Genomic DNA, 23,073 nt, shown 5'->3' with positions numbered 1-23,073 from the left:
GCAGCAGTTTGAGGATGAAATGTTTTTCTGTTCTACATTCTGCACTCATTTCCTCTGTCCAGGGATCCAGAACTTCTTGGTCTGATTGTATCTTTTTCTGAGATCTTGTCTGATCAGAAAAGACGTGCAGGGAGGACTGCCCAAACCCAATGTCAGCGTTACAATATGTGCATGCTCACTGGTTCTTTAGTCAATTCATTACATTTAATTCTGTGCTTCATCTTTCCAGACCTGTCTTTCAGTAGATTTTACTGAGTGAAACCAAGGACTATGTGCCAGTTTTCTTTCCTTTTCTCCTGTCCTCTGTCCTGCCTGGCATCTGCTGTGTTAAGCAGTGCACGATGACTGCAGGCAGTTGCTCCTCTCCCAGGTTCCCAGGCAGCTCCAGCACTTTGGGTTTAGGCTTTTTACTCTTGCTTAAAACAGCATGTTTGGGTGTCCTCGTTCCAATGGGCTTCAGCACTCCACTTAGGAGATTCTCTTGCCTGTTCTCCTCAGGTCCACGTTACCTTTCTGTGGGCTGTTTGCCAGCTATTCTCTGCCTGACTTTCCCATCCCTCTTGTTTCTGTTTCTCAGAAATGATTTTCCCTTCCTAAGATGTGTCTCATATCTGTTTACTCTCCTCCTGCCTGACAGAACAGCCTTTGATCTGTTGGTCTCCAAATCACATGGTTTATGTAGGCATGTGCCCTGAGATCCTCTGTCCCAGACCCACAGGCCCATAACTGAAATTATGAAATTATATACATGTGAAAGGCAAATGCTTTAGAGAAAAAGATTTATCTTTGCATTTGGAGAAATACTCACTACTGAAGACTCTTTGCTAAAGCCCTGTCCAATTCCAGCAGCAGTGTGACTCTAATAGTGGCATTGAAGCTGTTCCAGACATCTGACAGTTTAATTAGGATCAGTGGCCCCATTTAATGTTTTAATTTGAAAGTTTCAGATTTTATTTTGAAGTTTCAAAACTGCCTCAGGTTTGCATGCTCGTGTATTACTGTAAATAGAAGGAAATCGTGTTTGTAGGCCCCTCCCACAGCTTTGAAAATGTTGTTCTGGATAGTTATGTGACCCTCACTTGGGCTGGAAATGGTGCTTGCTGTAAAGCAGACACCATTTGGAGGTTTTGAATGAAGTCATTTCCTTGGTGTTTCTAATGCACAGTGTGTACTACTAGCAGATCTCAGAGTCAAGTAAACTCATAAGAATCCCACTTAAATTTCCTTTAATTTTGGGTAACAAAGCCTATCAGTGTTGCATTCCTTAAAAATCAGCCTACGTTTTGTGTTTATTAGTCAATTTAATTACTGCCTGTCTTCCCACATTTTATTAGCAAGGCATTATTCCGTGTCTGAGCTTTTCTGTGCTGCTCTTTGCTGTAGCATTTCTGTGGCACAGCCTTGAGCTGGTTTGTGTTCCTATCTCCTCTGAAATAAAGAACTATTGTTATCCCATTTTAGGCGAGACCGAGGCATGGAGAAAAGCCTGTGCAAGGTCATACAGCAAGGCTGTGGCAGAACCAGGGAGAGGACTCAGATCTGAGTGCTCATCCAGTGCCCTAAATCACACGACCATCTTCCCTTTCCAAGAATGAATCCTTGCACCCTTAGAGCTAAATACTGAAAAGATTGAGGGTAAGTCATTTTGCCTAATTACTGTGCATCAGATACATGATCAAAAGCCACTGCCATATTGTCAGAGAACATAGTGATTGATGGAAATCCATCTTTCTGCCCAGGCAATTATGCAGCCTTTTATCCTGTCGTGATGGGCCAGTCATTTCCTGCTTCTGTAAGGAATCAGCCTTTCATGACTTACAGTTATGCACATAGAACAAGACTCAGATTTTATGGGCATTTACAAAAATTTAGTAGACAATTTTCATTCTCCTTTAGTTCAGTGCCATTCCTTCCTTTTATGGTGTGGGTAACATTTCCTAGGGGAACGGTTTTTATCATGTGCCCAATCCTAAATTTTTTTTCCCAGGCCCTAATACGGAAAAACACTTTAAGAGATGCCTGTGTTTGCTCTTCTTCAAACTGGTGCCTGAGCGTGCTCCTAGCTTTGGACAAACATGCCATTGACCTCAGGCAAATGGAGCAGAGTTGATGCTTTATTTTTTAATTAGGGTGTGCCTTCCTGGCACAGGATCCCAGTTGTGGGCTGGGGGTCTTTGTGCTCTCAGAGTGTTGAAGGATTTTGTAAGCAACCCCAAAGATGAAGTAACGAGACTTGTATGTACGACTAGGAGAGCAGCTCCCGTGGAGGTTTCCATTTTGAACTACATGTTTCTTCATTTTGGGGGAAAATATTTCCTTGGCATGGGTGGATTCAGGACTGCAGTCACTAATGCCAATGAGCCCAATTTCAGATCATCTGTTTGGGTACCCAAACTGAAAACTCGCAGTCGTACTGATAACAGACAAATTTGAGATGGGAGAAATTAATGAGAGCAAATTTCCTGTGAAATTTGGCAACTTTTGGTTCAGGGAAAAGAAAAGGAATTAGAAGGTAGAATAAACAAGACCAAAGGCTCGATTATTCTTTTTTTTTTCAGTTGTGGCATGCCACCTGTCCCTTTAGTCATTCCAATTACTTGCTGCATCAGGCTAAAGTATGTGCTGAAGTAGCTCAGAATCACTACAACATGTGAAAAGTTGGGACTGGTTCTTGTTGAACTGCTGCCTATTACCATGGCATATGACTGTGAGGTGGGGCCCACAATCGCAGTTGTAAATCAAAGAACAAGTCATAGGTTAGGTTCTGTTTTCCTTAGATATTGTCTCTAAGTTTGTTTTCTGTATGCTGGTCTCGAGTGACATTTAGTGAGCTTTCCAATTAGGTGGAAAGTCACGAATACCTCGTTCCCAACCCAGAGGTAAGGCAGTGCTAGCTCTTAGTCTTGTTCATAATCAATGGATGAAATCCTGGGAGCATCCTGGTGATAGCATTTCTGTCACTTGAAAGTTTCATGTCACATTTTTCCAGGGTTACTTCTTCCCTGTAAGAGGGAAGAGGGAAAAGAGGGGAATCCAATCGTTTTTATGTTTGACTTACTAGCAGGCCGCCAAATCTGACTTGGTTTGAGTTCTGAGCAACTCAGAATTTCTGTTTGGGCTGATACTTGTGCATGCCAGATGTCTCCCAAGTTCTTAGATAAAATGCACAAAGAAAGGCTCGCTTGAGTGCTTCAACAGAAAAGAAGTTCACGTGTCAAGGCTGAAGTAGTCCCTCAAACCAGGAAACAAGGAGCCAAGTTTTGTAACAAGTGTTGCACACTCATCTTCAGATCAGACCTGGTGTTCTGGCCTCTATGTACTGTCTTTGATCCTGCATAATGAAGGCAACTGTGTTTACTGTCCAGCTTTGAAATTCAGAGTAGCTGTTAAGTCAGGTGTGCAAAAAGCAGAAGCATCTAGAGATACAGTTGAGTCCATAATGCTTGAAATCTCCTGGGGATTTTGAAGATATCTGTATTCTTGAAAGCAATCACAACTAAGTAGGAGAAAATAATTTTAAACACTTCTGAAAATCCCACCCTGGTTTATTTGGCAGGTGAAAAAAGGATCCAGAAGAGATACTACTTATAAGGATAGTGACAAAGTAGATGTTTGTAGAGAATGCTCATGCCTAAATCTTTCAGCAGTTAATTATCATCTTTACAGACCATAATACTGGAATACTTCACTTATCAATGCATCAGGGCTTGGATGAACTTTGAGACACATGAAAACGAGACACTCCTTAGGCCTGTGGTAGCTCTGTGTTCTGGTAACTGATCAACCAATTACATAATTGGTCAGGTCTCTACCTTGCATGAGCAGATACAACTCCATTGACTTCTCTGGAGGTGACAGTCACCTGAGAACTGACCCGAAACTCTTGCCACGAAGCAGATAATGGTTTCATATTTTGCTGTTTAGCGTTGTTGTAAAAATAGACTCATTTCCTGGAGCAGTTAGAACAAGAAAATAGGGAAAAGCAATTTCCCACAGAGACTCATCCACACTGGAATTCACCAAGGACCCCGGATGTGAACATGTGCTGATAGAAAACATAAAACAGCAACTTTGTTTAGGGAAGCCTCTGACCTGTCAAGAATGCAGAGCATTTCTTGCCAGACTTTTCCTTGGCAATTAGTGGGTAGAATTACTCATAGAAATTGTTTTGTTTGCTCGCAAGGGGAGAAGTAAGACATAAATTCAAGATAGCCCCTCTTTGACCACAAGAAAGACTCTGTTCACAGAGGGCCTGTGGGTGAAGTGCTGGGTGGCCTCAGCTCCCTTTGGGGATGGACTCAAACTTTTAGACCTCACTGAAGTATGAAGAGCCCCTCCAGACGTGCTGGACATCCCCAGCTGGAATTTTTTCAGCAGTCTATGGGATTTGGGCATCCACTTTTAATTCATTTCTACGTGACTTTCAAGAAACCTTTGTTGGCATCAGAACATCTCTGTCTTTGTTCTGAAGAGAGACTAATTTTGACCCAACGATGCTGCCATGACTTCTGCCTTCCATCTCGAGGCAGCAGCACTCAAACCTTAGGTTTCAGACATTTCAGATGGGGAGTCCCCTTCACTCCAGCCACGCTTCAGCTTTCCTTAGCACTTTGGCTTTTCATGTGTTTTCTGTATAAAGGTGGTGCTGGTTTAAGCTGAAGACCAGGGAAGTTTCAAGAGGCCAGATTTCACCTCTGGGCCCTGCTCAGCTGCTGTTGAGTCTGTGTGGGGCCAGAGGCAGAGGGAGAGATGCTCCAGCACTTCCAGTGTGGGTGTGGGCTGAGGGCTCTGTGCTCACACACTTGGAAGTGAGGATATTTCTTGGCCCAAACTCACCCACTGTAAAGTATTCTGCTCAGAGGTCTCCTTGGAGCCAGGAAGCTACTCAAAAACCTGCTCAAGATCCGAATTCCCCTTGACTGCAGGGGGTTTGCACAGCAAAAGTGACAGAAGCAATTTATCCCAGACAGAGTGGTTTCCTCAACAGGCCATGTAGGAGTCGGGCAGGTTAATGCTCAGCTTGTGTACTTCACTGATTGTCCCAAGTACCTCTTTTAAATCAAATTTTAGCTGTTCTGGGATATGTTTCTTGTAGAGGTGCTTCAGAAGAGCTTGCCTAACAGCTTGTATCCATTTGTTGTGAAGAGCCTGCTGGCCCATCCAGCGTGGTTGGGCTATGCCTGTGTAGCTTACAGGGGGTTTGGGACCTTGCAGCTGGGGTCAGCAAGTGCAAATGTTTCCCGTTAGCTCCCTGCATACCCCAAGTTGTGATTCATCAAGGGAGGCAGTGCAAAGCTGAACTTGAGGCGTGTGAGATGTTTCTTTGAAGTTACTTGTGTTTAAAGTTAGGCATGATCTGAGTTGACTTGCTGAGCTGAGGCCCTGAAGAGCGCACTGTGCTAAATCAGCACAGTTTAGTCTTTTCCTCATTGTCTGGAGTGATGTGAGTTTCAGAAGGGTCTGAAACCTTTCAATAAACCATTCCACAGGAATGAGGGAAAGCTTTAACTATTCACTGGTCTCTACACGGGAGAGCCCAGAGCTGTGCTTGCCCTCTCTGGGCCTTCTCCTTCCTTAGTTTCTTCAGCATGTTTCTTTTCAAAGGCAAGTGGGAAAAAAAAATCTTAAAATGGTGCCTTAAAAGGTGGGAAATTAATCAGATCATATCATCTTGATTTCTTTATCTCACTTAATTAAGGAGAAGTTTGCCAATAGTGATCTGGTATTTCCTAAAACAAGCATATATGAAGAACACTTTGAGGAACTTCAAAAGAATTTTCAGGCTAGATCAGGAAAAGATAAAACCAGAAGTGGAAACTTCTAATACACTTTATATTTCAGTACTTACAGGAAGTACATTGTTGCATAGGATACTAATGAATTCTGCAGGAGAAGGTTTCCAAAAGAAAAATGAAATGGCACCTTCTCTATCTTAGAGAAAAGGTCTGAGGGCTTTTGCAATTATGACAGATATGCACTGGATATGTATGGTCATATCACCTGGAGAGAGTCTACCTCTGGCAAAAGGCTATTTAGAGTTTCAAGTGTGTACACTATTGAATTTCTGTAGCAACTTCCTGGTCTAGCTGTGAAAAGTGATAAAGGGAATGGTAAAAGTCTATCTTGCTTTCAGTTGCCCTGTTCTACACCCCAGAGGGCAGAAATGCTGCCCTGTGTATAGCTGGCTGCAGGAAGCAAGGCAGGAGCACATTGGAGTGGTGAAGGATGAACACATAAAGCTGGTGCTGATGTTCCCAACCAGGTAGTGAGACCAGCAAAGTGAAAGTAGCAACGTGGATGCTCAGACACTCCAGTGACACTTGTCTGGAAAAAATATTATTTGACAGAGTCTTAATTAACTCAAGTGGAGAAGTAATTCTAAAATCCTGATTTTGGAATCCCAGAGAGTTAATGCTCTCAGAAACGATGTGGTACAGGATTGCTTCACATTTGTAAAGCACACAGAAACCCTAGGGATAACAGGTCACAGTTTTGTACTGTTTGAAGAGGTCCCTGGTGTCAGCAGAGCCCTCTCTGGTGCCTTGAGAGTGGAGGGGTTGTGCCCCAGGCTTGGCTCAAGGGTTCAAGTCCAGGTATGAGCATACTTTAGGCAGCAAGGCATTTCCGTCAGGACTGAAGCACATGGACATTTTTTTTCTTGTGTACTGGCAAGATATTTAAATATGGTGTTAGTTGGTCTTTGTATCTGCAGGGACCCAGATCCTTTTAAGCCTGTGGTCATGGTAAGGGAGTCTGACTGAAAATCCAGAAGCCTTTGCCCTTGTGAAAGTTTCTACTCTTGCTTGGAAGTGATATTTGGACTCCAGAGTTACAGAGATGCTTTTGCAATTGTTATATCTGTCTTTCTGCTTCTTTATAAATCAACCTGCTTGGCCTGAACTGAATGTTTAAATAATAAACAGCTGAAAGACAGTCTGATGGCTTCTTTCTGAGTGTTTCCCTTAGGGAGCCCTTGGGATCACATGGCATCTGCCCTGACCTTAAGGACGTGCTTTCTGGAGGCTTTTTTACAATGCTAACAAACCTCACATTTTAACTAGCTGTTAAATAAGCCAGTCAGTGGTAACTATTCAGGACAGGGATTAGGAGAGTATTCTTGCTGGCATACAAGATGGCTCTGTCCATGTGCTGGCCAGGGATGAAGGGCTGGAAAACTGTGTGGTGGAAGAGACTGTTAATGTGATTTTCCACAACTTTCCTTGCAGCTGCATTTTTGAGAGGAGAGAGGCAGAGATGGCTAGGCTTGCAGTAACATGTTGTGCCGTCATAAATGCTACAGCCACCATCTGTTTCCAGCCCACGACTTGAAAGAAAACTGAGCAGTAATCTCATAATTCACATGAGAGTTTTACACTTGTGAACCCTTCCCAACCTTTGTCTGATAACGAGGGGAGTGCATGGTGCTAAGTTTTGTATTTTTCCTGTACGTATTAGTGTTTATTCGTATGTCTTTTCCTGTTTTGTTGTTTTGTGGGGTTTTTTTTTCCACCAAAAAAAAAAATTTCACTGGGAGGAAAACCAGACCAGTTCCACGGTCAAAAGAAACATAATAAAGGCAAAATCCCAATTCCAGTGATCTTGCTGGCAAAATTCTCCAGGAGGAGGTGCATTTAACATTCCTCACTGTGTCTGTCTTAGTTACTTGTTGATTAACAGAAAGGAAGACATTAGAGAGTGAGGGGGCAGGTTGCTGAACTGCCCTTTCCCTGCAGAAGCAGAGCTGCTGCAAGAGCTGGACATGCGCATTTTAAACCGAACCATCAGAGAGGACGGTAAGGGTAGGTTGGATTTTAACGAAAACAGATTCTTCTGCTAATCTTTGCTTGGGGCTGGCCCTCCGCAGGATTAAGGATCCCACCTGCTGTGCCAAAGACATGCTCAGGTTGGGGCTGCTGGTGGGTGGGAAGAACACAAACATCTGAGAGTGACTCTGGTGAGCGATCCCAGTCTGTCCTGGTGCAGTGCCCTCGGGGAAGCCAAAGAGTTGAGATCATTTAGTCGATGGAAATACTGCTCCCCTCCAGCCTGCAAGGCAAGGTGAAGCATCATTAAGGATTTCTTTCTGGCTGCTCTGCGAAACCAAGGGCTGCTGTTTCTCCAGGCCTCCTCTCACCTTTGGACCCAATTTGCACACCTCCTCCTACCACAGCTGAATGAACTCTTGCTCTCCTCTGGCCTTAGGAACAATGGCTTTCATCGTCTCTACCAGACTGCAGAGCAGTTTAAGGATGAAAGGGCTTCTCATTTCATATATCCCACTGCTGCTAGAGCTATAAATCATCAATGGACGGAATTTATAGCCAACTGCTACTGCAAGCAAGTGAAATTTATTTTGTGTTGTCATACGTATGGTCAAACTGTCCGAGACGTTGCCAAACAAAAAACTGAGCTGCTGCTGAGCAACCCATTCAACCTATTCTCATTTTATTTAAAAATAATAAATAACTGCCAATCGAAGGAACTTATTTTAACATGTGCTACCTGCTGGGTGATCCTCAGTATCTCCGGGATGTGTCTGTAAGTGGAAGATAGCTGCTAGCTGTTGCCAGGTCCAGCAGATATGACATGAAGTGCCCCCAAGAAAAGGTTTGTGGGCTCACTAGGGTTGAGGACAGGTTGAGGGCCAGCTCCTTTTTTAGCACTGCTTGCTGTTCTGAGAGTGTTTGGTCAGGTAGCAACAGTGCCCAGAGACCACAGTGACTTCTGCTTGAATCAGGGAACAATCTCCATTGACCTGTACAGAGCAGTGGCGCTTCTTCTGTCTCACAGTTTGCTGACAGGTGGATTGTTGGTGGATCTCTGGGCTCTGGAAGGCTGGCCTGTGCCTGTTTTGGTGCCTTGTGATGGTGATGATCTAAAAATGAGAGAGTAGAAACTCTTCAGGCTGCTGGGGTCTGAATCATATATTTCTGTATGATTTGCTTACAGAGCCAACAAGCCTGAAAGGTTATTTTTGTATTTTACCCAGGCTCATTAATTAGCTGAGGGTGTTGGGAGCTGTCATATTGAGTGGCCTTTCCCTGCTCACTCCTGTTGTCCTGCTGGATTCAATCCCTGCAGCCTCCCACCCCCTTGTCTGCAGTTTATGGCCACATCTGGAGTGTCTCCCTGCACACGTGCTGGTAGGAGCCTCGTCCCTGCTGGCACACACATCGTGGCTTTTGGGGTCCTTGGAGTTACAGGCATCCCTCCCAACACTTGTTTTTCCATGAGAGGGAAAGAGAGAAGGGGTACGGAAAGGGCAGTGGCAGGGAAGGCCCCTGACATGAAATTCCCAGGAACAGGATTTGCACATTTTATGACCGTTCAGATGGAAATGCAATGGAGCTGAATTATTCCTCCTTAATCCTGCTTTCTCACTTTCCTCCCAGCAGCCTCTTCCCCTGCAGTTTAGGTAATGCAGAAGCTTATAAACAAATCCCAGCGCGTGAAAAATAGCAAAGGGGGGAAAAAAAGGGACCTGGGTTAGGGCTGTGATGGATAGACAGGTGGAAGGCAGGCACCAGAAGGGAGGATGAATGGTAAAAGCCTTTGATGGAAACACTAAAGAGCTATTGAAAATCCGAGGGGTGGGGGGAGGGAGGAGAAAGAATAGCAGGAGGAGGGAAAGCAAGGGAGTCGTGCCCCCGTCCCCCCGCCCTCTTTCTCAGGATGTTGAAAGTATTTGTCCTTCGTTACAAAATGATTGAACTGCCGCCAGGCCAGGCCACCCTTCCAGCCATTGCACTGGGAAACTGGCACTTCTGAAAGCCTCGTCGCCTCTCAAATTTTATAGCTTTCCCTTTTTGTGGGAGTTTTTGTGTTGTGCTACTTGCAGGATTGTTTTCAGATTTGCTGCGTATCAAAGAAACTGTGTTTTGGTTTTGTTGCTCTGACAAACACAGAATCCAGGTAATGAAAAGAAAAATTAAAAAATAAAGAAACGTTTTTATCAGAATACCCAGCTGTCTGCCTTTTGTTGAGTCAGAATTTCATACACTTGGTATTCACAGTGTGAATTTGGTTTACCTCTAGTGCTTTTTGAAGGAGGAATTTCATCCTACAAATAGAGCTTCTGCTTTACTAATGTCTCTGTGTGCACAAAAGTGGTGCCTGTTCTTCAAGTAGTGAGAATGACCCTGCTGTATCATAATTAAAATGGATTTTGCACCACGTACATGTAGACAACAGTGGGAAAAAATAATCATTCCCCTTTTCAGAATGGTTCCTGAAGCTCTGCAATGTCTTTGACCTGCAGGATCTACAGATGGGAAGAACTGTTGAAGATCTGAGTACGAGACTGCTCCTGCTGCCAGAGGCTGTATTTGTACCATGTATTTATATGTGTATGTATTTATATAAGCCTGATGCTCGGAAAGGACTGGAGCCGTGCGTGTTCTTAATTAGATTTGGAAGTCTGTAGATGCAGCATCCACCCAGATTCTGTTAACCAGGGGAGGACCCAAGGGCAGTCACATGTCAGAGAGGTCGAGGTGCTGGTGGTGCCCTGGCCAGGGGGTGACCAGGGCCTGGCTGTCCCTGGGTGGGTGCCTGCTCTGTGTGTGGGGTGAGGGCTTGTCCTCCTGTCCCATCATCTGCATCGCCCTCACTGCAGCCCCAAGGGCGCTTCTCTGAGTACACAGTCCAGACAGTCAGCTGTCTGTTGCCTCCAGGATTAGATCCCGGGATTAGGTCTCTGATGGGCCATGCCATGTAATTAAAATAGTCCTGGGAGAGCAGAGAGGCAATGTGCCGCCTATACACAGCTGAGTACTGGGGGGCTGTGCTTGCTCACAGACCCGCTGCAGCTGAAAGCAAATCTCTCCACTAACATGATTTACAATAGCAGTTTCCACCTAAACATCTCCAGTGCCTGGTTACATTCATGAGTTTGCAGTGCCTCAGAGGTAACACTGCCTTTGCCCCCAGTTCCAAAAGAGCAGAAAGAGTAAGTGGTTCACTCAGGGTTAGCTGGGAGTCACTGGAGATGGTGCTCCACTCTCCTGCCTTCAAAGGAATTTGCTGCAGTGACCAAAGCAAACAGCCCCTGCTGTTACCACGCCGGACTGTGGCGTGTCATTCGCACTTTGTATCTGAGATGCTGTGTCTGGGTAGGTATCACTGTCCTTGTGAACCAGCTTTTAGTTCTGGAGCGTGGGTGAACACTTGTCATCATGCCAGGATGACACAAAGTCTAGAAATTATGATGGCAATTCAGGTCATGGGATAAAGGGGGAAAAATGCTGTCTCAGAAGTGTCCCCGTCTGGTGTCACTGCTGGCGATTATTTAAGATGCAGGACATGACTGTGGCAAAGATCAGGTCGTAGCTGATATGAATCATGCCTTGAAATAACACTTTCCTTCTTACATTGTGAAAATTACAGCAGTATGGGAAGTGAGAGAAAATGGGATTTCCCTGGAGGTTAAAGATTTTCCTTTAATCAGCTTTCATAATGTTAATTAAACGTTTGGAACAATGGCTGAGTCCTGGGATCCGCCCGCTCTTGCATAACTATCTCACAATGCCGATTTCACTTTCATGTTTATTTGCCAGCATGATTCCAAGTGAGAGCTGAGCAAGATCTCCACACCAAGGAGCTCCTTGGGGTTTGGGAAAACTCACCTCCCTCTCCTACTTCTAGGGAGAGCAGACTCCAGCTCTCCCCTCCCGAGGAGGAGCAGCCTAGAAGGATCAAGGCACTTTTGTCTGTCATTGTCGCCCCATCTGCAAATGGGGCTAATAAAAACTTACTGGTATTTTGAGGCTGGTGCATATAAATATATTCCCACCCATATGGAGAAAAGGGTGTGTTTATAGAGATCAGTACATGGGTACATCTATTCCGGGTAGGTAAGATGGATTACAGTGTCACTTGTTCCCTGAATTTTTCACTCTTTCTGTAGCATAGTTGCTACGTGCCCATGGGAGCCATCGTCCCTGGTCCTTTGAGCAGTGGGCTTAATATAACCTGGTCTCATATCACACACACACAGAGCTCTGGGGAAGAGAAAATTTGGGGAATGGTTCACAGGCAGGGCATGACATTGATCACCCCAGGGACCACACACCATGGGAATGGGAGCTGTGCTGGGCACATTTCCTGGGCCTCTTGATGCCAGACTGGGATGTGCCTCCCGGTGGTCTGAGATATGTTGGTGAGCCCCAGAGCTGGACTAGAGATGTCTCAGAGCAGCCACCAGCCAAACACGTGCAGGGGGTGCCCACACATCCAGAGCCACAGCCTGGCCACTTTGTTCTTCAAGTTAGAAAGGACTTGCTTCAAAAACAAAGTATTAAAATGTACAAATGTCGGACACTATCAGAAAAAAATAAAAAAGAACCTATTATATTTTAGGTCAAAGAGTTATCTAGCTCAAGATTTTTAAATATGTGCAAAATGCAGTTTGTGCAGAGGGGCCATTAATCAGCCTCTGGAAGAACTGCCTTTTCTGTCTTCTTTTATGCTGCAAAGATGAAAACAAAAAGCAGGGAGTGCAGGGGCAGCTCCATTTTCCCATTGGACGGAGCAGGAGGGCACCTCTACCCGTGCGGGCTCCTGCTTCCCTGGCAACATGTTCCCATCTCTGCAAAAGCTGTTTAAATACGCCGAGCCACGCAAACTACACGGCACTTTCCCTGTTGACACACGCCTTTGTCTGCTCAGAGGAGGTGCTCTGTAAACACCAGTGCTGGATGGTTTTTATGTGACTTATTCCTGATTCATTGGTTCTAAATTAGTAGCCCCAAGGCACACACCTTTCGTACAGGCAGGGAAGGGATTGCCTCTTCTCCCCACCTTTGGAAACTTTGACCTGCTGGGATCACAAACTGTAGGAAATCTCAGAGGCGAAGTCCCAGGTACCGCCAGCAGTAAAACCTGGGAGTAAACAGATTAGATGTGTTTGAAAGACATTTCAAGGCAGCTTGGGCTATCTGGCTCAGTTTCCCTATACCACAAGCAAGATTAATTTCAGGACTGATTTTGATGGCATGAAGGCTTCTTCCTTAATACAGGAATTGGCTGTGTAATTTCTCTCTATATATACATATTTATCTTATTTTCCTCTTTGGGAGTGAGGAATTGAAATCTCTTCTCCACACCCCTTTGATTAGCACAGGAGTGGCAGGAGGGATTTTTCCTCTCTTAGTCATTCTGGGCAACCTTTGAGCCCGGGTTTTCCACCCTGTTCCCATTAGGAAGCTGCAGAGGCCACACGAGTGAGTTCCTGGCCAGCTGGGAGCCGTCAGCTGCCTTCAAAGCCCTGGCCAGCCCTCCTGTGATAAATCTATGGCGAGGTGTGTAATGCACATGGTATCAGCCCCATATCCCACACAGTTCCTGTCCCAACAGGGATGAAAGCTTTTTTAAAAACTGGAGTACAAAAGGGGAAAACCTATTTCTTGAACTTTTAAGTCAGTTTATGGAGCAGTCAAGAGTGTTAAGGTTGGGTCTTACTTGGCTTTATCCGAGGGCTGCTGGCTGTAGGTTTTACCAGCCTCTCACAGGAGTGAGGTGACAAAGCCCTAAAAGCTGAGCTGGTCCCTCCCAAATCCTCCCTTGCAGACGGCAAAGTACATTGTTGATTTACACAAAAAAGAAATGCAGAATCCTCTCTGCACCTTTTGGGCTGAGACAAATGAAGATTTTGTTGTCAGTCTGGCTTGGGCATCACCTTTCCAATTCTCTTTTGTTTGGTCTCTCAGTGATTCATCTCTCCATTTCACTTCTCTTTTGTTTGTTCCATAATTGCTGGCTTAACCTGGAGGCATGAGGCTTCCTTGTGGAAACATCACCAGGCTGTCAGTCAGCCACGGAGAGGTGGTACAGCTGGTACAGTCCTTCCTCCCTCTCAGGAGTGAGTGAATCATCCCTTGAATATGCAATATCATCCAGGACAGGAGCCAGGATTCTCAACAGGCACATGAATTCCAGCATCTCTGGAAACATTATTTCCACATTTTGGGCAGACTAAGAGACAGTAAGTAAATAAGCAAGCTGTGGCATTTGCAATCTCTGTAGTTTTATTTAAAGTGACTGCCTGTGCTCGAAATGCTTGTGTGAGTATTAAAAACACAAAGAGAAAAGCAGTGTATCCTTGATCTGATACTGCCCAAGGCAGCTTCAGGGTATGGCCCATTTAATGCCATTGAGCAGTCCATTGAACAGTTAAGAACCCACCAGAAACAGTAACTGCCTGCTTTCCTCCTGAGCACTCACATGAACCAACATATCCCAAACCCTCTCTGTTGCTGGCCTCTGGATTTCTCCTTTGGAACTGTGTCCGTGCTGGCTCTTGGTCCTGCAGGGAGTCATTTCCCACTGCCCTCACACAGGAGCAGTGAAAGACACATGGGCGCCTTCCCTCAGCTGGGATCTTCCTCAAAACTGTCTCCCTCCAAGGAAAAGACCAATTTCCCATGGTTTCCTGGCCTGTAGGTGGGATGTAGCCAGAGAATCGGGGAATATTCACTGCATCAGTAGTAGTCCATGACACAGCATTTCACAGCATCAACTGGCTTCCTGAGCCCTCGTGTGCTGTGTTAATGAATCCAATAAAACTGCACCTGAGTGAACGTACAGTGAGATTTCACAGCTGAATGTGTGAGAGATGCAGTGGGAAAAGAACACTGCTCTGATTGAGCTGGGGAACACCAGTCAGGAGGGCTGTGATATGATTTTCTCTACTCTTATTAATACCAAGAGCCAAGACTTTTTCTGCTTCGTTTTTGTGCCGAGGTTATAGCTACGTGTTAACCTTCATCAGTCCTTCTGATGATAACACTGAAAGTGAAATACCATTAAAATTATCTTCCAATATGTTTAAACCACTCTGGCACTTTTCCAGGCAGTGTTTGTGCCCCTGTTTATGCCGCAGACCCTGGTGACCCTGGAATACTTTTATTTACGACAGCATAAGCATCATTTCCATGGCAACATGCTTTTCAAGCTGCAGATTGAGGATTGCAATTTCCTGAGCAATAGAAGAAGCAATGGTGGATTTTTTTCCTCCTAATCAGCTAGTAGCAACTTTCATGTGCAAAACGACCAGCCTCGACAAATCAGTTAAAAGCCACATTATCATCAAGGCAATTTGAAAGCTCAGCATGGTTAGCCTAAAAATAAAAGAGTTAGATCCAATTGTTTAATGGAAATGGAGATCGTGCAATGATATCCTCACTGCTGCTCTGGTAAATTGGCTTCGTCTTGCTCTGCAATGCTGCCTAATGAGGAGCAGAACACTTCACTGCAGTGACACATCAGTTACAGGAAGACTAGGACACAGTTATAATCCTATATGGCTTCAGACAATGCCTTCCCATATTGGAGGAGATGACAGAGCCTGTTTGAAAAGAGCCCAAGCTATCAGCAAAGGAGTGTTATTAACAGGGATGTTGGTTAGCAGCTCATGTGAGGCTGTGCTTGGTGCTCTCTGCCTTCAGAGAGCTCCGGGGTGCAGCTGCTCCCCGGGATGGAACAGCCTCCTGTGCACACAGAGGTGCCAGCACAGCCCTGGGGGCAGAAACACAGAACTGACTGGGGGAAACATCGCTCAGCAGTGCCACAGCACTGCTTCCCTCCCCAAAATAAGTCTTCAACAGCAGTTTAGTGCTGTCACTCCACTAATAGGCTCACGGAGGGGAATAAAGGTGCAATGATGTGCCCGAGGTTGCCCCGGCTGACAGCCAGAGGTGCTCCCTGGAGTCCAGGACACCATCCTGTCTACCAGGGGCCATGACCCATCTATCAGAGTAGGGTGTGTTTGAAGGCTGAAGCTGTCCCCTGCTCCGCCAGCTTGGTGCCCAGCACTGCTGGGACCATCACTGCTCACTGGAGAACAGCACTTTTCACAGCTGCTCTTCTCACCATCTCTCACAGGCAGAAAATTTGCACTAAAAATACTGCTTTAAGGAATTCAGAAAAAGGTGAGGATGTTCTTTCCTGTGAGATTGCCCTTGAGAGCGAAGAAATCTCACTTCCTATCCAGGCAGGATTTGATGCTGACCACGCCAGGTCCAGGAAACTGTTATGTACCTTATCAGAGACAAATTTCTAAGTCATAGTAGATATCACCTCAGAGAAAATAAGTGTTGTTGCTGGGTTTTTTCTCCCCCTAGAATTTTTTGGGGTGACAGGTAGGTAAATATTAAACTACATTCTGTAATGGTACAGGTACACTCTACTTGATAAAAACCACGTTCACACTGATTTGCTTTGGGCCTCCAATAGTTTTGGGGCAAAACTTCCACTGTTTTGAAAGCATTAGGACAGCAGAGGTGCCTTCAGGTTGAGGGGACCCCCATATCTCGTGAGGTACAGTGGGCCATTAACTCTCCTGGTGGAGGCTGAGGAGATGCTGCTTTCAAACACAAGTTTTTCCCTGGCAGGGCCTGGTGAGGTGTTCTGGGGTGTTAGCTAATGGACCAAGCATGCTGCAGAGCTCAATGTCAAAGGCTTCCAGGACATCAGGAGGTGCAAGGAGCCCTGGACTAGGTGACATTTCAAGGTTCCTTTTGACCCAAACCGTTCTGTGATTCTATGACTAAAGCCACTGCATACTCCTGTGCAATGCCAGCCAGAGCATCCCAGCACCCTCCTCCCTTTGAAGTCTGTTGTCAGACTTGATTTGGAGTCCAGGCACCTGGGATGGGAGCTCAGGCAGCCACTAAGCACGTTCTGCCCCAGGGAGAGTGCTCACCCTCACGCTGGCTGGCGATGGGAGAGCAGGAAGGGTTTTCAGCCTCCTCTCATGGTTTAGACTTGAACTTGGAACTGTTTGTTTTTGCTACGCCACCCCTTCCGCCCTAGTTAATAGTCAACTTTGAAACCCAGCTTTATGTCCCATGTTTGATTTACATTTCAAATGCAGGGCCAGCAGGGCAGGCTGTCTAAATCACTTGTCAGCGCAAGGGAAGGAGGTGACACAGTAGGAGGAAAGAGTGAGACGGGGCTATGGCCCAGTATAAACGTTCAGGCAGCTGGGCACTGGGAGAGTCCCCAGCAAGCGACAAATGCTCACCTGGCTCAAAGGTTGGGGTCTAACCCAGGCACCACACAGGGACCAGCTTGTCTCCTTTGATTTACTCTCCATTCCTCCAGCTCTACAACCCTGCATCCTGTTTTCCTTCTCCTCTGCAGCTGTACGTGGAGGTGAGGCTCAAAAAGACCCAGCGAGAGGAGTTTCTTTTGAAACCAAAAATAGCCTGTCATGATTTTGCTTTTTTTTTTTTTTTTTTGGTCAGCACGTTGCAGTCTTAAATTTATCACTGAATTGGCACACAGGAAGCCTCTCTAATGGCTGGTTGGAGGGCACAGGGCAGAGCGAGTTCACCGGCCACTCTCAAAAACTGTCTGGCTGGAAATATCATTTTCAGCTGCTCTTTGATGAGGTAACATCAAGGAGCAGAGCGACTGCACACACCACCCAGGCCACTGCCAAATGGTTTGCAGGGCCAGTCAATGTTGCATTGAGGAAAGGGAAAACATTTGCAGAATCGGTCAAAAATGAATTAAATGTGTTTAAAAGTGATTCCTGTGCAGACTGTTTACTTGGAATGGCACAAATATGATCAGCCTGTCCTTAGAGACCTTCTCAGGCTTGACCTGATGGATGTGGTGATGCTTAATCCTGCCCTGATGCTGCTGCCTGGAGTTGTGCTGTGCGTGCCTCAACAGCTCATCAGCAGAGTCCTGCTGGCTGCCACACACTGCCCTGATGCATTTGTACAGCAGGACAAACTCTTCCTTTCATCTTTTTAAATTAGGCACAAGATCCTTGGGCTGCAGAAGGAGCAGCCAGCCCCTCATGGAGATGGCAGGTGGAGGAGCCAGTGTGGAGGCACAGCCCAGCACCATCAGAGGCTGGTGAGAGCATCGTGCCTCTCCAGTGAGCCCACATTCGCCCCAGCTTCCCAAGATTTTGCTGGAAATAGCTACCTCTTTTTCTTGCAAGCATGTTAAAAACTACCTGCCAGGTTCAGCTGATGTAAATCCCCATAAATTCGTTCACCAGCCTTATTCCCAGAGAACTGCTGCTTAATGCTCTGTTTCTTCATAGCTGCAGTTTCTCTCAGTTTATTTTAACGTGGTGCCTTGCTCTCAGCTTCACCACACACATCCTCTGAATTGCCAAAAAGGCACTGATGAACATGAGCTGTGTTACCAGAAATCACATTCCTGTTCCTGTTCCTTGGCTCATTTCTCCCTCATTTCCCTTTGCCTTCCTATTTTAAGACTGCATGCATGACATACCTGTCAGCTAGATCCAGTCAAATATTTATCCAGTAATTTAATCAGCGAATTTTATGGTACATTGCTAACTACATTGATGATTTTCTCCTCATTCATTGCGGTGTGTTAGGGAGCTGGAAGGCTGCAGGTTCACAGGGGTGTATGAAGTCAGAGGAGTTTATAAAGCATAAAAAATTTCTCCTTTTTCCTCCCAGCCCTGACACCTGTGAGGAGCCCTGGCTGTGCACTGTGCTGAGGGGAAGGAGAAAGCTCTGGAGCCTTGCTGGGACTTGAGCATCAACGTGACCCCACATGAGCCTCAGCTGGGGCCAACTGCCGGCACATGCAGAGGGAAAAGCAAACAGAAAAGGAGCAGAGTCCACTGAAACTGGGAGTGAGGGATTTTACCTTTAAATTTCAGAGCACACCCCCTTTTTCCACTCCCTCCAAATCTCCACTCATTCAGAAGACAGAAACTAGTCTTTCATAGGGAACTGTTGCCCCTCAAAGAAAGCTCTTAAGCCGATCCCAGCTCCCACGCTAGAACAGCTTTAGGAAAGACACCAAAGCTTCAGGCTGTGCTTTTGAAGCCTACCTTGACCCCAAGCTGGAGCTCCCCAGAGCCAGGCACCATGGCTGAGCACCCCACAACCACCCTGCTCAGTGCCCCAGGGCTGGTTCACCCTGGGCTCTGGTAGCTTGGCCAGTCAGCCCTTTCCTCACCTCAAAACGGGGCCTCAAAGGAAAGGGAGGAGTGAGAGGTAGCACCCTTTTATAGTGTGAGTAATGGCTCAGCAATATGTTCCCCCGGGGCAAGGTATGCTCCACACACCGTGATTTCAAAAGAAGTTGGGGGAAAAAAAAAAACAAAGCAAAGAAGGAATGAGGAAATAACTCAACACACCCTGTAGGTAGGTTCTGGCTTCCCGGGGGAGAATCAGAGTACAAACTTCCAAACTGTGCTTAACGTGTTATAAACAGCTTTTCCTTTTTCTTTTGCCCCTTCCCCAGCCTGAACCCCTGTTTTTTTGCAGGATAATGCTCTACCTTGACAGGATGAGAGAGATGTTGTATGTCTGTAGATAGAGATACTTTATCACCCATTTCCATTAATAGCTATTAAGAATAGGGATAGAAATGATAATCTCCCCTGTGCCCAGTCTCCAGGAATCCTGTTACTTAATGTTTGAAACATCCTTTGGAGGATGGATGGATGTAGTCACCCCCCACTCATTCCTGGCTCTGGAAGCAGCAGCACACCCAGAGCTCTGCTCACCACCAGCCCTGGATTTGGCTGCAGAGCTTCAGGCATTTGCTGAAGGGCTTTGCTGGGCTGGTGTGCTTGATGTCTTGCAGGATAGGGTAGGAAGGCAGCAGGAGATTAAGGATTTTACCGTGATCCCACGAAAGTTCAGTGCAGAGTTTCATTGATTTGTGTGGAAGAGAAGCTGACCCTCACAGTTTGTGCAGCTGGGAAAGAAGATCCCAGTGTCCTGTCCTTTCCTCTAGCCATTAGGCTACACTTCTTGGAGAAATATGGGACATGGGGGAATTTACACTCTCCTACAACCATGAAGGTTGCTCCAAAAAGAAGCAATGTTCTTATATAATAGCAAACATAAATCTACAATAATTGCATAATAATGTGTATTATCAGTGCATCACAGTAAGTGCCAGGCTGGACACAGTGCCTTTCAGAATATCTTGGCAGTTTTACTAAAACAGCAGATAAGCGGAGATTGATACAACCTTGTCAGAAGTGTGGATATTTTTTTCCCCTGTAGTACCTGCACTTAGCTGAAATTCTACAAGTGATTGCATTTCACTTGGGTATACCTCCTGCAGCAGTGGCATGAGGCCTATTAGTAAATAATTTCAAACTCACTGAAATTCAAAGCATTTTCAGTACATTTGTTGACCTCAAACAGCTCTGGTTAATTGCTGAAGTGACACTGCCTTCACCTCTCAAACAGCATTAGCTGATTTTATCCAGAATATGAAGATCAGAAGATGAAAAATTTTAGGCTGGAGCATGTCTTCTTAAGACTCTTGTAGACACAGTCAGGCTAGGTAGCTCAGCATGCCCTGGTTCTCTCAAAACTCTTTGATAAAATTATAATAATAATTGTAGTATATTAGTTAATCCTCAGGGATAGCTCCATTTTCCATGCATGTAACCTTTACTGCTTTGGGATGCAAGCTATTTGTCTTGGCAGCCTGAAGCAGCCCATAACTCCACCATGATAACCATTTTTAGTTTGGCCTGTAGATGTTTTTTTTTTTTTTTCCTTTTTCAAATCCATCTGTCCTGAGCAGTCAAATTCCTGATTTTATCTCGAACCACCCACCCTCTTCACTTACAAAGGAGACCTTGGAACAAACCCTCATCCTCTTCCCTTGCTTTTTGGTTTTCCCTTGCCTCATTCTCAAAGAGATTCATGTTTCTGTTTCACCGTGTCTCGTTTAAATACTTCTGTCCCTGGAATTTCTGTACTCTGAGGTTCTGTATTTATTACCTTGCAATAACAGCAATAACAGCCAAAACACTTTTGTTGAATTTACAAGTTTTAAGAACAAGAAAAACAACCCAGAAATCATTTTCCTGGCTTAACAAAGCTGTTGATGATGGGTGCATGCATGAGAAAAGAAACCAGCTCTTCCCCCATCCTTTTCTATTTTTTTCAGAGGAAAAAACAGCAAAAACATCTCTGCTAGAAAAATCATTGTCTCGTTGGCAGTGCTTTGCCATTCAGCAGGTTCATTCAGGCTGTTTTCATGGGTGATTCTTTTTTCAGATGTCCAGCATCCAAATATAGCAGATGTGGATGTTTTCTGTCTCTGAAAACAGAAAAATAGTCATTTTGATGAAGACAGTGGGACTGATGCAAAATGCAGAGTGAGACCCAGTGCCTGGTGAGAGCCCTCAGCTGATTTTGATCTTCACATTGTCATGGGGGCAGCAGTGGGGAGTCTGTAACTAATTTATAGCAGAGCATGGGGCTATTCCATGTTCAAGTTCCGCCCAGAATCTGCATGAGGTAGGAGGGACATAGATCTGCCTTTGCTCTGTTCTTTCAGAGTGTGCCCCCCGTGATTTACACAGCCTTTGCACCACGTGCTCTCACCAGCTGCCCAAGTGCAATTAGACCTGAGCAAACTCAGCGATGGGGGAAAGAATTATGCTGAAGGATTGTCTTAAGAGTGCTGTGAAAGTGGCAGCAATCTGAGAGACACTGGGAAAAATGCCTCTGGTGAAACATGTACTTCTTCACCGGTATTTTAGGCGTAGGCACAAAATGATGTTGAGCGTTTCTTGCTTCCCACAAAGTGCAAAACTGTTCCTTTAGGTTCATCCCAAATCCTCTGAGTGACTAATTCCCTCTCGGAGTTAGCAGGGAGAGACACGTTGGGCTGTTATGCAGACTTAGCAGGGATTATTTGGTTTATCACCATCAGCTTTCCTACACTCCAGAGCCACTCTTATTCCCAGCCAGATGTTCAGAGGTGGGCCCAGCATCTGGGCGGTGCCTCACCAGACCCTCTGGATCCTCACTGACAAATACCTGCAAAAATGCTTTAATCACTTTGGTTTGGCTTGTCACAAGCCTCACAGGCTGGATTCAGTTACTTGGGCTCCTACTTGGCCATCCCTGGTGGGCAGTCAGGGACTGTTTTGGGTTTTGAACCGCTGGCTCCTTGAAGGACTCATGTAATCACCCATTTTGCTGACAGTCAAGGTTGTTCAGCAAATCTGCTGCCTCTTGGGAACCAAGGCATAGATATTCTTCAATAACATTCAGGGTTTTACCTCTGATTTGTAACAGAGCAACATTAAAATAATTAATATTAATGTATTGTATTAGTAGATGTCATATTTTATTATTGCAAGATATGAATATCAGTGAGCTAATGTTAATTTTTAGCTAATTAACATCAAGTTTCTTTGGTTATGGTCTTTGCTTAGTTGACCACTGTACAGCTTCTGGAAGTTATGTGTGATAAAGACTTGCAAGATCAAAGCTTCTTTAAATGTTTTTTACTGTAATTACTGTTGGTTTCAACATCCCAATCTGAAGAGTATTGGACTGATCTCTCCTGGCAGAACTGGAATGTGTCCTGTGTCACTTGAAGAAAGGTTACTGGGTGAGTACAAACATGCCACAATTATTTAAATCTGTCATTTCCTTTCCCCATGGTTACTCCTAATTCAACACCATAAAGGCTTTGCCTCCTTGATGATGTTAAGAAAAAGTCTTTGTTTAAGCCTGCTCTGCCAACCCAGTGACATAACCCAAGCTGCCAGATATCTCTTTCCTCATACACAGGTGTCATTCCTCTGGATCTTTCCAGTTCTACTGCTGAAGTGTATCCCATTTATTCTGGTTATCTAGAAATCCTCTCTTCCCCTCCAGCCTGGTCCGCCTTTCATCCCGACCATCTGGAAGACTGCTGTTAGGCAATGCTATCTTGGTCTAATTTGCAAGAAATAATTGATTTATTACTGCTACATACCTTCCCTGATTTTCCTGGACATGGCAGAAATAACAGGCTGTCCTGGTCCTAAGGAACCTCATATAAATTGCATTCACACACAACATATCTCTGCGATAAGGGGACCTGAGCTCAAAGGAAGCCGCATCATATCTCAACTCTCTGGAGTTTTGAGAGGTTTATTTTAATAATATCCTGACTTTAGCATATACAATCCATGGTATTTGCCAGGCTTAAAACAACAGCCACAGGAGGATCCTGTCGTACGTTTTGCAACCGGTTCTCACATCAGCAGAGTGCTGATCCTGCATGGAATTCATTCCACATTTTATTCATTATCTGAATGAGTTA

At 45.3% G+C, this 23,073-nt stretch overlaps 1 protein-coding gene across 4 annotated transcripts in view; it reads left to right on the top strand.

Annotated features, from left to right (window-relative positions):
- PDGFA (platelet derived growth factor subunit A) overlaps positions 1–11,758 on the top strand; it is a 37,115-nt gene extending 25,357 nt beyond the window's left edge. Inside the window, exons 6-7 of one of the 4 annotated variants that reach the window (XM_032125501.1) lie at positions 1,462–1,635; positions 10,259–11,758. In XM_032125501.1, the coding sequence (XP_031981392.1) occupies positions 1,462–1,595 (134 nt within the window). In that variant the 3' untranslated portion in view covers positions 1,596–1,635; positions 10,259–11,758. Of the gene's footprint in view, positions 1–1,461; positions 9,959–10,258 lie in introns of those variants that run through there. The other 3 variants (XM_032125499.1, XM_032125500.1, XM_032125498.1) reach the window with 3 other exon arrangements.
- Positions 11,759–23,073: the final 11,315 nt, after the last annotated feature.

This window comes from Corvus moneduloides, chromosome 16 (assembly GCF_009650955.1).
Source record: "Corvus moneduloides isolate bCorMon1 chromosome 16, bCorMon1.pri, whole genome shotgun sequence".
NCBI lineage: Eukaryota > Metazoa > Chordata > Aves > Passeriformes > Corvidae > Corvus > Corvus moneduloides.
The sequence above is the reverse complement of the archived record's forward strand: the minus strand, read 5'-3'. Positions and strand labels throughout refer to the sequence as shown.